The sequence below is a fragment of the Hemicordylus capensis genome, chromosome 5 (genome assembly GCF_027244095.1).
Source record: "Hemicordylus capensis ecotype Gifberg chromosome 5, rHemCap1.1.pri, whole genome shotgun sequence".
NCBI classification, from domain to species: domain Eukaryota; kingdom Metazoa; phylum Chordata; class Lepidosauria; order Squamata; family Cordylidae; genus Hemicordylus; species Hemicordylus capensis.
This window is the reverse complement of record NC_069661.1, coordinates 67,153,609-67,168,715: the sequence shown is the minus strand read 5'-3', so window position 1 is coordinate 67,168,715 and position 15,107 is coordinate 67,153,609. Positions and strand designations below refer to the sequence as shown.

The following is a 15,107-nucleotide window of genomic DNA, read 5'->3' as shown; positions in this document are numbered from 1 at the left end:
TAAGGGGTAAGGATTATCCTCTCCAAATGTACAAGGGATCCAATGCTGATCAGGGGCCACCATGGCTGCTATTTTATTTTTAAAGTCTGAAGCTCTACTGACACTTCTAGCAGCACCTGTAGTTTTATAACAGGAAAGAGTCATGACAAACTCTCATGTATGGCCTCTGTGCTTGAAGTAGAGAGAAATGGTAAATAAAAACCTGGGAAGCATCTGCAGAAACTGGAAGCTATAGCAAGGGCTAAGCAAATCCTTTAGTTTTCCCCTCCATACTATCCCCCACTGCTAAATTAAGTTATGAGACAAACACAGAATCAAGAACTGTTAAGGAAAAAATTGATTTCACTGATCAATATTCACTGAAGAGACTTAAAGGCACAATTATGTTGTCTAATGCATACTGGATAACCTATTTATCTACAATTTGGATCTCTATTGAAAATTAGATGCTAATGTGCCATCAGCATGAGTGTGGGAAAAGAGTGAATTCAGAACAGATAACATAGATTTGGCCCTTAGATTACCAATATTAAATGCAGATGCAAGAATATTGCTAAATCCTTTATCTATGATCACCATTTAGCTGCAAACAATATTTTGATAATCAATAACTTCAAAATAAAATAACATCTTGAGAACAAAAGATCCACCAATATGAACAGAACTGAAAGTCACAATAGAAATAATATAAGAGGAGCTGCGTGGCTTTGGCTAATCTATGCCTTTTCAGATGGAAGAATTGTATGATTGAATGCTTTTAAAAAACCAACCACCAGGTACACATGGAAATCTAGATGTTGATGGAAGAGTGCAAACATAATATTCTTCTTGATATGCCAGTTTTCTATGAGCAAGGGTTACCGTGCCCCTGGGGTGAGCAAGCATAAAATCCCCTCACCTGCAGTACTGATTGGTACAGTTCAAGAAGTGATAAGATGTTAATCTAAAGCAGGCCACTAAAAATTATTAACAAAAGAATCTGAGAACACCTTGTATTTCTGCTTTTAGTAGTTCCATTGTCATGTCTAAAAGGAAATTTGTGTGGGAGAAAAGTGTAGATGCTTACACACTTTACCCATTCCGCCCCCTCCCCTGTCAAGTTCCTAAGTGGACTTTAAAGTGAAAGCACACACCCACACCCGAGATTCACACATCTTGTTGGGGCTTCTAAGAACATCAAAAACTTCTCTGATACCCTTGAACCTAAATAACTGACAGACCGATGGAATGAATATACAAATAATATCATGGTAGCAATCTAGTTCTTACCCCAGTTGACTTCTTAAGAGCATTCCCCCCTCTTCTCACTCTTATGGTAAACTGCATGTTCAGCATTGTCATGATTCCACTAAATGTACAGTTGATTTTAGGGGTCAGGATTTCAAAGTACTCGTCAAAGTTGGGCTTTGCTTGAAATTCTCTCCTGGTTAACAGTCTTCTTATTCCATTGCCAACTTGCAAAATAGTCATATCCTTGTCAAACATGCAATGAAATGGAAAAGTCTTGCAGAAAACAGAAGTAGGAATTACGAGAGAAGACTGGGGTTTGCAAGGGGATAAGGAGGGTCTTGCACTTTTGACTTGTACAGAGTACAATAAATAGGGCTGGTTAATAAACTCTGTGCTGTCCTTGCAGATGCAGGGGGGCATCAGCATCACTTCCACTTCTGTTTGATACAAAATGTGAGCTGCTGCCTTAATAATGCCAGAGAGGATCAGACTAGTGGTTTTCTTGGGAAAGAAATAGTACACATGTAAGAAATCTGGATCCTTTTCCAGGCATAGTATGGAGACCTCCTCAAGTCCACCCTTTTTTTCTGCTTCTTGGCAATGGGCACTCTGCTTTAGAAGGGTGCTGAAACTGTTCAGAAAGTCCTTGAGGGTTCCCCCAACAACTCCTAGGATGTGTTCATCTTCTTCATAGCATATTTTGAAGAGTTCTTCACCAAGAGATTCCTTTAAAATGTTTACTGGAACTCCTACAAGCACAAAACATTTCAGTTACAGGTGTTCCTCTAAAGAAAGGGTATTATTCTACCCAAATAGCAACATGCATTCAATTTTCAATGTTTTATTTCTTCCAATGCATCATTTTCTGTCACTCAACCTATATCTTGCAAGTGCTAAATGACTTCAGTGTCACAAAGTCACTTCAGCTCTGTCTCTGAAGGCAACTACTCTCATTCTCCTCAGACCTTGTATGGTAGGAGCAAAGTACTTGCCTACTGTGTACAGCTATTTATCAGCTATTACCAGACAAAAATCTGGTAACTGATGGTTAAAAAGATGGCAATGAATAAAGGCCCTTCCAATAACCAGGACAAAGTGGTCTTGATTCTAAGCACTAAGAGTTGAACTAAGCATTTGGCGGCATTTGGCGGCAAGCCCAGGGTTCCCATTGTTCCCATTTCACTGCTGCAAAGCACCACATACAGTACATGTGCAATTGGCAGGAGAGGAGAATAAAACAAGAGAGTGCTTAAACTTTTACTCACTAGCTACTTTCTCCATGAAATTATTCTCTGCAGCCACTTCTCCCCAATGTGATGTGATATTGGGGTGCCAGAAAGAGACCCTCCTGTCTCCACTTTTTAAAAAAATGAAAAAGAGGGTGGTGAGGGTGCACATGGGCATTTGGCACCCTGCCTCAGCACAGAAGTCTTGAGCCGCCAATGCACCACCCCACTTGCCCACCTCTGCTGAAGCTGGCCACATCACAGAGCTGGTGGCAAAGCCACTCTCAGTAGTCCATCTCTATGAACAACATCACTCTAACCCAAATGTATTGCAGAAGTCTCTCCTCCTCTCCCTGCTTCTTCTTCTGCTTCTTTTGCTTCCTTTGCCTCCTCCTCTAATTCTCACAGAACATAGGAAGAGAATGTGGCAGCAGCAAAGAAAGGAAGAAAGAAAGAACCCAGTGATGGAGAGCAAACGTGGTGCAACAGTAACTTCTCCCAGCTCCCGGGCACCCAAGTAAGGGGACAGGGGAATCTGTGTGCATTTGGTGCCCCACTTCAGATGCCAAAACATCTTGGGATGCTACTGCAAAGAAGCAGCTGCCTAAGTCCATATCCCTGTTTGCCACCCATCATTTAGGACTTTTTTAACAACATGCTTGGACCTAACATGCTTACTTTTTCTTAACTAAAGTATTATTCCGTTTAGCATTTCATTACTTCCTTAGTTTTCTACTCTGTTATTTGGATCAGGATTGCATTGTAGGGGGAGAGGGTGCCTTAATCTTTTGGTGCCAATGGGAGCTTACCTACTGGGGCAAATAGCAAGCATGGCACAGGTGGGGGAAGAGGCAATGCAGACGGAGAGAATGGCAGGGGCAAGGAGTTAAAAGCCCCCCTCCCCCTGTTATGTCCCAACCCAGATTGGCTTTCTATCACAGCAGCTATTAAGAAAACAAAACTAAGCACATCATGACCAAGCATGTAATTAATGCAAAGCATAGTTCGCCCCTTAATTTGGTCCAGAAATATTATTAGTTTTGCTGTTGGGTAGATAATCTTGCTGCAGAGATATTTATTTCTCTCATTTATTTATAAAATAATTTAGGGTGATTTTATAGGATAGGGTGGCCCTATCCACCCCCAGCACAGTACCTCCAGTGACTGCTGCTGGTGTCTATCATATGTTTCTTTTAGATTGTGAGCCCTCTGGAGACAGGGATCCATCTTATTTATTTATTATTTCTCTGTGTAAACCACTCTAAGCCAATTTTGGAAAGGCGGTATAGAAATCGAACTTACAACAACAACAACAACAACAACAACATATTGTTGTTGTTGTTTATCTCACACCTTCCAGCACAAGGCTCTTCAGAGTAGCTTACAATCTTATAAAAATATAGAGAACAATAAGCAACAAATACAATTACTAATTTTAAATGCACAAAAACCTCTCACAGCATCATCACCACCACAGAAAAACAATCCAGCATTATCTGATGCTGGATAGGGGGAGTTTGCAGCTTCCAAATAAATGTTTTTAAAAGCAAAATAAAGAAAGGGAAAAGGGAAAACAAAAGATTAGTCGGCTGACATAGCGCCATAGGAAAGGAAGTAGGTTTGTTGATATTATTTATTACTTTAAGTATACATGGCTGCTATCTGGAGTACTTCCTATTTTAAAGAATGTATAGGTAGACCTCCCTATGCATGGATCCAGCATAGGAAAAGGAGTAGGTTTGTTGATATTATTTATTGCTTTAAGTACAAGTGGATGCTACCTGGAGTACTGCCCATTTTAAAGAATGTACAGGTGGATCACCCTATGCATGGATCCAGCATACACAGTTTCATGTATCTGCGGTCGTGTAATTGACACCCGACCTTTGTATCCATGCAGCAGGGGTGCAGAAAAAGGGTTAATTCTGTGCATCCATGGAATTAGCCTGGAATTAGAAATGACATCAGAGGTCATTTTCGGCCACCATTTTGTGGAGAAGAGCCTTTTTGTGGCTTGTTTTGTTTGTTTGCTTGTTTGTTTTAAAACACCATGCAATTTTTGTGGAATTTCAGAGACTCTGGTATTTGTGGGTTCCTGAAGGTCTGCAGAGAGCATTTTAGAGCATTTTAGGCCTGCAGACAGCATTCATATGGCCCATTTTTGTGGGGGTTTTGGTGTGTTTTAGTCTGGGAACCTAAGCCCCATGATCCCATAGACTCAATGCCTCATTATTTGTGGTTTCGTTACCCATGGGAATATGCAGGAACAGAATCTCCACGGGTAATGAAATCCACCCGTATACAACAAAATTAACATTTTGAAGCAAGTCACATATGGAGTGCGTTGGCAGGGGTGTTCAAATGGAATCCCTATTGCAACTGTCTGTAACAGAAATAAGAAAACAGGCAACCACAAAGGGGAACTGAAGGTTAGGCTCTTCTCATGATTAGTGAGAAGAGCCTGGATGGGGCTTAGCCCTCTCTCCCCACACACGAGCAGGAAGTATGCTCCGGGTGGCCAAAGCGGCCGCCCACACGACTGCCGGCTCTGTTATGAAGCCAGCGGAGGCTGGGAGGATCAGGGCCCGTGCAGCACCAGAAAATCCTGCACGCTCTGCACGAGTGCGCAGAGCATGCTGGAGAGACCCCCGAGCCGGGAGGCTGCTTTTCAGCCTCCCGGTCAGGGGTCTACTCGCGAGTTGCCACGCCATAGAGCCACGCCACGGCAACTCATGATCAGAAAGCCTGGATTAGCAGAGTGCTCGCTCCGCTAACCTGGGCTTAGGGGAGGGCTACTTAAGCGGGTGACCCGCTTTCGTGAGACTGGGCTCGGCTGCGAGCCCAGTGGTTCTCATGTGCATGCAAAATCAGGCTAGGCTCCCTTAGCTTGATTTTGCATGACTGTGAGAATAGCCTCAAAGAGTCCTTTCTCACGATTGGAGAGAATATGCGTGTTACCGTATTTTATGGACTATAAGACTCACTTTTTTCCTCGAAAAATATCCGCCAAAATTCAGGTGCGTCTTATATGTTTTAACAGTTTAATATGTTAAAACTCTGAAAAACTGGATTAAAATTAAGGTGCGTCTTATAGTCCGTAGCGTCTTATAGTCCATAAAATACGGTATGCGTGTGGTTATGTGTACGCATGTGAACCACCGGGATCAGGCCAATCCCCATGGCTCCACAGTGGCAAACATGCCTATTTAGCCACCCTGTAAAATGAGGTTAAGGGAGTGAGTGCTACCTTAACCTTGTTTATTTGCTTGTTTGTCAGCCACGGCTGATTGCAGCCGCAGCTGGCACACTCAGGGAGGCAAGGGGGGATCTCCATAATGCACCGCGGACTTGCACAGTGCATTATCGGAGCTCCGGGGAGCAGGGTGACACGCGGCGGTGTGTCCCAGCACCCCAACCCTCAGAGCTGCGGTGAGCAGCTGCATGGAAGGGGAGACAATCGTCTGCGGGAAAGGTAGGTTTAACCCGCCTTTCCCGTAGCCTGCCCACGAGCCCTTCTCTCAGCTCGTGAGAAGAGGCTCATTATCTCCTTCAGTGTTTTCAAAATATAAACTACATAAACATGGTCAATCATGATTGTTGGTCATTTGCCTATTCAGCTGAATTCTTTCAGCCCTCAGGGGAAAGAAAATCTCAGTTCAGTGGTCTGTACAGACCCTAACCCACTTAAGGTGTTTAATAAGCAACAATTAGTTGCAGTAATAGTATATATTCACAAAGATATTAATAGTTACCTGCTGCGTTTGCATGATCAGTGATTAGCTTTTCAAAGTCTCTTTCTCCAGAATTCCTTTAAATAAATGCAAAATAGTTTAAACAATCAAATCTATAGTAAAAATGAACTGAAACTATTCATGAACAGATATAACTAATACAACAAATTAACCAATTTTCAAGGTAATTATTAATTTAACAGAAAAATCTGTATTCTCTTTTAATCAGAATTATGTTCTTCATTTTTACCAACTAGCAATGCAATTTTGCACAAATGCACCAGCACTCTCATTTTACATGTAAGTCTCTTCAATATTCAGTCCACTCATGAACTCCCTGTTCCTGCAGAGTCACTAGCAAAGGGCTAATGATTGCATAACTTATATCACCTCACCCCAACAAGCAATCTGAAGCATCTCCTAAGCTTGAAAGTCAATTCTGTTTCAATGCCAGAAAAAACCAGGTTAAAGTCATTTGACATGTACAGTTTATAAAGACAGGAGCATAACAAAAGTATCCAAATTTCTAAGAGTGACAAGATCAAGGGAGTGGCAATGCTGCTATTGTTTCTTCTAACCCCATGGTTGCATTCACAGAGCTTCTACTGAAATTCATGGCTCCTATAATGACTACCCTAATCCAAAGAAAAGCTGAATATGAACCATGACTGAGTTTCTATAATAATAAATTCTATAAATTCTATATAGGGAACAAAGGTTGAAATTCTGTGCATACTTATCCAGAAGTAAGCCTCACTGAACAGTCAGACTTAGTTCTAAAACATGCATGGACTGCATATGAATATAAATGCCTGTCTTAAGCTTCCAGTTCTCATGTCTCAGAATAACTAGCTTCTCTCACTTGTAGGAAGAAGCAAACAGTAGTGAAGGCGAGCACTCTAAAGGCCTTGGTACATTGTTCTGATGAGAGATTCTTGTAACCTGATATTGAAATTATAGTACAGGTTATTAATACTTTAGCACATGAAAATCTGGTATTGATGCTCAATAACAATAATAATGTTACAAAATCTGTGTCATCGTAATAAGCTACATTTAAAATACATATTTTTAAGCTTGACTACTTAACAGTGTAAAACCATCAGTAACTCCATAAAGTGTAAATTAAAGCAAATTTTTCACTGTCCACAAACATAACAGACTTTATCCCATTAAGTTAGCCTTCCAGAATATAGCTTTGTAAATATTGTTTACAAATATGTAACATATAAAAATAGATGTTGAATGACATGAAATAGGTAAATTGAAACGTGATGGAAGATGCTCTACTTCCTAGTAAGCTAAAGAGGTTGTGGGTTTTAAAAGCCTAGGTTGCTTAACTTACCGGATTTCTTTTATTTTATTCTTTGCTAGTGTCCTTTGAAATGCAAGATACAACCTTTCAAACTGGAAGAGGAAAAGCCATATTAATTAAAATGACCATTTGAAAAAATGTAACAGGAATAAGCTATATTAACATCAAAAAGGCCTATTTTGATATTTAAACAATTACATGAAATGACAGAAAGAATCTAAATATCATTTAGTCCAGACCTCTATCTGCATGCATTAAACCAAATTCATATATATTCACATGTTGAGCCAAAGTCACATATTGAGGTTCTTCTCACGATCAGTGAGAAAGGCCTGGAGTGGGTTAGCGGGGAGAGTGGGCTTAGCTGGCCGCCCACACGACTGCTGGCCCCGTTACGGAACCAGCAGGGCCTGGGGGGATCAGGGGCCACATGGCCCCCGGAAGTTCCAGCATGCCCTGCACAAGCGTGCAGTGATCAACAAGCGTGCAGTGATCAACAAGCGTGCAGGGCATGCTGGAGAGACCCCTGAGCAGAGAGGCTGCTTTTAAGCCTCCCAGTTGGGGGTCTACTTGTGAGTTGCCATGGTGTGGAGCTGCGCCACGGCAACTCACAATCGGAAAGCCCAGGTTAGCAGAGCACTCACTCCACTAACCTGGGCTTAGGGGAGGGTTGTTTAAGCAAGTGACCCACTTCCATGAGACCGGGCTCAGCTGCGAGCCTGGTGGTTCTCACGCGCTTAGCCCGATTTTGCATGACCGTGAGAATAGCATCAAAGAGTCCTTTCTCACGACTGGAGAGAAAGCGCTCGAGGGAGAGCGGGGAGGAAGCCTTGACAAGCTTTCCTCCCCACAGACAACAATTGCCTCTGGTCTCGGCGGGGAGATCACGCACCCACACATGCAGCTGCCTTCTCTGGCATTGTGGAGGTAGGGTGTGGGCTGCATAGCCCCACCCTCGGAACTCCCACAATGCACCGCGCTGGGGCTGGCAGACAATTTAAAAAATGAGGCTAAGGGAGTGCTAGTCCCTTAACCTCATTTAAGAGGTGGGTTTGGTGGGTGTGGTAGCTTGGTGGGATTGCCGCCAGGATTGAGGCACCGCCTGGATTGAGCGCGATTCCGTTGGGTTTACATTCAGGCAAGACTGGGCTTGGCTTCATTAGCATGGTTTTGCCTGCTCATGGGAACAGTAAGTAGAAGGATGTATTTAAATGTCTAGGTCCTAATCCAGGAAACCATCTGTGGGCCAGAAGGCTACACATCTAGTGCTACGCTTGAGGATGCAGCCCTGCAGTTCCTGCCAATACCAATCTCCTGTTAGGAGGGTTGATGGAGATACACAATCAAATTTTATATCTCTTTTGAACCAACCAGTGATCAACACTGTTAGAAGTGTCACAGTGGTTCCTTACAGTCCAACGTATGCCACTGATATTTCCTAATGAACTCTTCAGCAGGGCAGCAGCAATAGGAAACTTGCTCAGTTGCTGGGACAGTTGCATCTGTCAGTTACAGATTGTATCATTCACTCCAATATTGCTGTAACAATAAATTTGAAAAAGGCCACATTTCTATATCACTGGCTCACATTCCCTGCAGCCTTAGGAAGGTAGAAAAAGAGCTCCACTCTCACAAGGAGCAGGCAAGCTACTACCCTGCAGGCTTGTCTTGCAGGGCAGCACATGGGGAGGAGGCACAATTTTCACTTCTCTCTCCTCCCTGAAAAACCTTCTTCACTTGTAGAAATATGTCCCTGAGGGCTGTGCAGCCGGTATGTTCATTCATTCTCCATTCATTCAAATGCAGGAAGCAAATCTGTGTGCATGTTATCTTCATCCACTCATAGAATGGAAATGCTACACATTTCCAAGAACTGCAAGTTTGCAAGGTAAATTTTTAAATCTTGCATAGAAAAATTACAGGCAATAGTAAAATCCCAAGGGTTTCTGCCCACCCAACAAAGTCATCAGAAGGGGCTTTGCTCTCCCAGCAAATGTTCGCTCTTTGACATCTGTGGTTGCTTTTAAAAAACAACAACAACTAAAGACCTTTTTATTTGTTCAGGCTTTTTACCCCTTAGGGGCTGACAGGTCTCTTAGCTCTCCCGCTTCTATGGGGTTTTTTTGGTATGTTTTATGGTTTTTATTGTTTTACTGATTTTAAGGTTTTAAATGTCATTTTTCTGGAGTTTTATTGTATTTTAACTTTTGTAAACCACTATGGGATGCCTTATGAAAGGCAAAATAAAACTGAATAAATAAAATAGCTATATTTAGCCCTGTGTGAAACTACAACGCCTGGACTTCCTGGTCTAAACTGGGAATATGCCACTTCCATTATACTTTTTCATGCTCACTTGGTTCTCATTTACTTCTAGGAATGCATCATAGCTGTTTGGCACTTTTATATGACTAGAGTTCCCAAGTGCTCATGCTGTTTCTATTCATGCTTCCCTTCAGTTTACACTCAGTGATGTCAGCTATTTCTCATGACATAAATATATCAGAATGCCAATCTCCTAAAAGCCAAAATCAATGGTTCACAAACTTACTAATGTCATGTGTTCATAAAAATGTTTTATGTGCACAAAGCGGGAGGGGTGATGTTCACAGATCCTCTCTTCCCTCTACTGCTCTGGATGCCCCCTGAAAATATGTTCTTAAGCATGCGTGTGCAGAAAGACCTGTAGCCAACCGTTCATTTGGGAGGCCGGCAGGGGTTGAGGTGAAAGGAGCCCCTGCTGCTGCTGCTATCTCTACGGCTTGGTTTTAAAGGTAAATGAAAGGCTTTTCCCTTGCCCTCCCTGCCCCTCTGCATTTAAACCTTTAATTGCCAAATTCCCCTTTACAAGTATCCCCGCCGAAACCCTTGAGCTGGACCGATGGGGATACTTGACACGGGGGTACAGATTCAAGCCAAACCATCTAGCCATCTGGCTCACACATCCCTAGTATCAGGGACATATTTTCAAGGTCATTCTGAAAATTTCAAGGGGTACTAGAGGCAGTAGATGGAAGAGGATATCAGCAAAATTGATAGTTTTGAGTTGCACAAAACTTTCTTATGCACATGTGATGTTACTATGTGAGCCAATGCTTCCTCTGAATGTATACCATAGAACAACAGACTGTTTTTCTTTTCTTTTAAAAATATCAAGTATGCAACTTGGGATTTTAAAAAACTTATAGAAATTTGTGCTATAATGCGTTCAGTTAGTTTTATCACATAAAGTTTTATGGAAAGAAGCAAGGGATGAAGAAAAGTTATGCTGCCTCAAGAAAAATTGCATTATAGAAGGATGTGGTTTACATTCAAACTAAGGAGAACAACTGAGTTAATGTTCTACCTTATTAAAACAAGATGTAATTAATATCTATATCTAAACAGAAACAATATGCAGAAGACTTTCCAGCTCATTATTCCATTCTACAATGCCTTTAAAAAAAACAAAAAACAAATTGAATTAACAAGCAAAAAACCCCTCATATGCATTCACTGGTATCTTGCATCTCATCAAATGTTATTTTGGGCGACACTGTACCTCCCATTCCACACAGGCTCTCACTGACGTCAGTGGAAGCAGCATGCGCTGATCCAGGGCATGATAGCGACCCTCTATGTTTTGGAGTTTTCCATGCGTTTTCCAACATAAACTTGTGTTGTTAAGCAGGCAGCAGAAAGAAATACCAATTTCTAAGCAAACTTAAGACCATCTATGGAGATGGGTACAACTAGGTGCCAGTTTCAATCAATAGGGTGGCCTACACCGGGAAATAGACAGTGGGAGTATGTCCCTGTTGGTTCTGCTGGACCTCTCAGCAGCATTCGATGCCATCAACCATGGTATCCTTCTGGACTTGCAGATACAGGGAGTGGTGCATTGGAGTGGTTCCAGTCTCTGGGGGTGGGGGTGGGATCCAGAAGGTTGTGCTAAGCTCTGGTGTCCCAATGCTGTTTAACATCTACATGAAACCACTGGGAGAGATCAGTGGGGGTTGGACTGAAGTGTCATTAATATGCAAACGACACTCAGCTCTATCTTTCCCTGACGTCAGATCCTAGGAAAGCAGTGGATGTACTGAACCAGGGACTGAAGGTGGTGATGGGCTGGATGTGAGCTAGCAAGCTGAGTTTAAATCCAGACAAGACATAGGTGCTACTGGTCAGTAGAAAGGCCAATTGGGATCGTGATTCAACCAGCTCTGGATGGGGTTGTACTCCCCTTGAAAGAGCAATTGCACAGCTTGGGGGTGTTGCTGGACCCAGCTCTTATTTTAGATGCTCAGGTGGAGGTGGTGGCCAGGGGTGCCTTTGCACAGCTTCGGCTAGTGTGCCACCCGTGTCCCTTTCTCAAGAAGGCAGATCTCGCCACAGTTAACCATGCCTCAGTCATGTTGCGGCTGGATTACTGCAATGTGCTTTACATGGGGCTGCCCTTGAAAAACATTTGGAAACTTCAGTTGGTGCAGATTGCAGCTGCCAGGATTCTCTCTGGAACTGCTCAATCGGAGCATATTACACCTATTTTGAAAGAGCTGCTCTGACTGCCAGTTTGTTTCCGGATCTAATTCAAGGTGCTGATTTATTACTTTAAAGCCCTTAACGGTCTGGGCCCTGGATGCCTGAAGGACCTTGGGAGCTTCTGCCCGCCCAGCAGGGCCATCAGAGGGGCCTTTGCTCTGTGTGCCAACATTGAAAGAGGAGGAAATGTCATGCGTGTGGGACAGGGCTTTCTCTGTTGTTGCCACCAGGCTCTGGAATGTTCTCCCAGTGAATGTCCACTGTTTGAAATCTGTGGCTGCTTTTAAAAAACAACTAAAAATCTTTTTATTTGTTCAGGCTTTTACCTCTTAGGGGCTGCCAGGCCTCTCAGCTCTCCTGTTTCTGTTCATCTTTTTTATGATGGATTTTTATTTTAATTTTAGTGTTTTATAGTTTTTACTATTTAATTGATTTTAAGGTTTTAAATGTGATTTTTATGGAGTTATATTATACTGTAACTATTGTAAACTACCTTGGGATGCCTTATGAAAGGCGGTACAAAAACTGACCACTAAATAAATAAATAAATAAATGCGCATGAGACAATCTGCAGCTTTGCTAATAATGTTGGGACAGTTTCTCAGCCAATGAAGCTTATAACCGTTGCTAGCCTGGTCGCTGGGTCTAGTGGCACCATGAAGGTTCCATGGTATATCCAAATCCCAGCATGTCTATATGCTATAAATTACAGGATTGCCTAGAATTATATATTTAAAATATAAACAAAAAAGAAATCTAAGTCAATCGCATATTTAATTAATAGAGTGCAGTATGATTATACTGAAATGAATCTTAGTTCTGGCAGATCATATCCTTTGCATGTGGAAGACTACATGTTCAATTTGCAGTTAAAGCAGGGGTTCTCAAATTTGGACCCACAGATGATGGGAGTTGTAGTCCAACAGCATCTGGGGACCCAAGTTTGAAAATCCCTGAGTTAAAGGGTCCCAGGCTTGGAGGGATCTCTGCTTGAGAGACCTTGGGAAACTGATTGTACTGAGACAGATGGATCAATGGCTTTGTCTATTATTAGGAAGCTGCTCCTCTTTATGTCTGACTAAAGAATGCTCTAAATATAGTCAATTAATTTGTTTTTTGCACCACTTTCCTGTGGAATTACAAAGGGCTTTCTGAGTTATGTATGCTTTTCCTACAACTTCAACAGGAAGAAGGTAAAAAGAGACATTTTATTTTTTTTAAAGGGAGTCAGAACTAGGAAACAAGGAATGATGAACACGTAAAGAAGGTTTAAATTTCCTAATCAAAAATTAGCAAAATTCACTTGCCCTTAGCAGTGTATTGATTTTCTGGACTAAATGTTGGTGGCTGTATTCCATGACTTTGCAGTTATTTTTTTCCTTCAGTTCCACAAATAACTGCTTTTATTATTGACCAACAACTCCCTTTTCACACTATATTTGAATATCATCCAATATACTGTGCTCATCTCAAAACCATACTATTCCACACAGTTTCTGTCAATGTATTCACTGTGTGATCAGTAAATTGTACCAATTTACATGGAAGTAATACCCATCAATTTCATTTGAGCCTCTACCTATCATTACCTGAATATAAAAAGAAGTGAAATAAGAGTAAAGAAATGCATTAGGTTACAAGCAACAGAATTAGGCACAAAATTAGGAACAAAATTCCATTTGGAAATGAAAATGAAAACACTGTTGAGAACCAAGATCGAAAGGAGTATTCATCAAGGGGATATATTGTAGATTTGATATCCAATGATTGCTTAAAATTCATTATTTAAAAATAATGGACTTCTAAACTATCTTAACAAAACAACATAATCTTTTACCTCCGGAGAGATGAGTTTGCAGATGCTCTCAGCTAAAGTATGCAGATACACTTTGCTTCTGCTGGTTTTCCTTTGTGGAAGGTTCCCATGAGTATCTTTTTCTCTACAGATTGGCAAAGCAGCCCTGGAACTATCGGGCACTTCTGCACATTCCTCCTCATGTTCATCTGAAATGCCACTTTGGGCCAGTAAGGAGAATGGACACTCGCCAGTGATCTTCAGATCTTTCAGTTTAGTACAAAACATGCTGCAGAAGTTCGTATTCCCTGAAGCCGTGAGTATTCTACTTTGTACTTAACATGTCAGTTCTTTCTGTGAACCAAAAGCAGAAGAAGGAGCTACTGACAGCAGTTACTGTGGCAGATTATTTATAAATGCAGAATCAAATGCTGAAACTGGACTTTTATATACCCTGCAACAGAAGAAAGAGACAATTGAAAGGAAACAATAAGCACTGTACAGAAAGCACTTGTTTAATTCAGTTTTAACTCTGGCTTATTAAACTTTATGGAGTAAGCTCCATTAATTCACTAGGTTCTGGCCTTCCAGAGCTCAAGCTCAACTTCACAGTTGGCCTGCTGTTCAGTGACTTTAAGGGTAGCTTCATATGTTATACTTCTGACATACAGACAAAGCAGCTGACATACTGTGCAATGCTCTGTCTGCCTTGGAACAGAGCATTAACACAGTTATGCAGGAGCACTCTTGCACAAGACTGCATAATTGCATGAACAGAGTTCTGCGATAGAAGGCCACTGGAAATAATGGCTCTCTAGTACGCAACTATATTTGTGCAGTTTTGCAATCTTGTGCAATAGCACTCCTGAGCAACTGTGCAAACACTACATTCCAAGAAGTGTTGTGCAGTATGTCAGCCAATGTCATGTATGAAGCAGTCCCAAGAACACATACCTTAACATTACACAGACACAAGTACCTCAACAGGTTAGGGCTACTGCTCAAAGACTTGAAAACTCACAAATGGCCCATATGCAAAATGCATGTGCTTTTAGGATACAAGTAGAGTGAAATACAGAGAAAAGAAACAATCATTAAACTATTTCTCTAGGGTTTAGTCTTGCATTGCTGGCCCTTCTGTTAATAAAAATGGGTTTTAGAAGGAACAAGGAAAACCAGTTTGGTTCGACTGTTCGGGGTCAAACTGAACCATCCCCTGTTCGACCCAACCCCAGATCGAACACCCCCCGACTGTTTGGTGGGTTCATAGACATTTTCTCTTTTTAAAA

The 15,107-nt window shown here is 41.7% G+C and overlaps 1 protein-coding gene across 3 annotated transcripts in view; it reads right to left on the bottom strand.

Annotated features, from left to right (window-relative positions):
- The window catches only part of GUCY1A1 (guanylate cyclase 1 soluble subunit alpha 1), a 53,964-nt gene that overhangs the window by 16,729 nt on the left and 22,128 nt on the right, over positions 1-15,107 (bottom strand). Inside the window, exons 2-5 of one of the 3 annotated variants that reach the window (XM_053256763.1) lie at positions 13,861-14,272; positions 7,533-7,594; positions 6,209-6,264; positions 1,270-1,979 (exon numbers count right to left, since the gene is read on the bottom strand). In XM_053256763.1, coding sequence (XP_053112738.1) covers positions 1,270-1,979; positions 6,209-6,264; positions 7,533-7,594; positions 13,861-14,106 — 1,074 coding nt within the window. In that variant the 5' untranslated portion in view covers positions 14,107-14,272. Of the gene's footprint in view, positions 1-1,269; positions 1,980-2,495; positions 2,583-6,208; positions 6,265-7,532; positions 7,595-13,860; positions 14,273-15,107 lie in introns of those variants that run through there. The other 2 variants (XM_053256764.1, XM_053256765.1) reach the window with 2 other exon arrangements.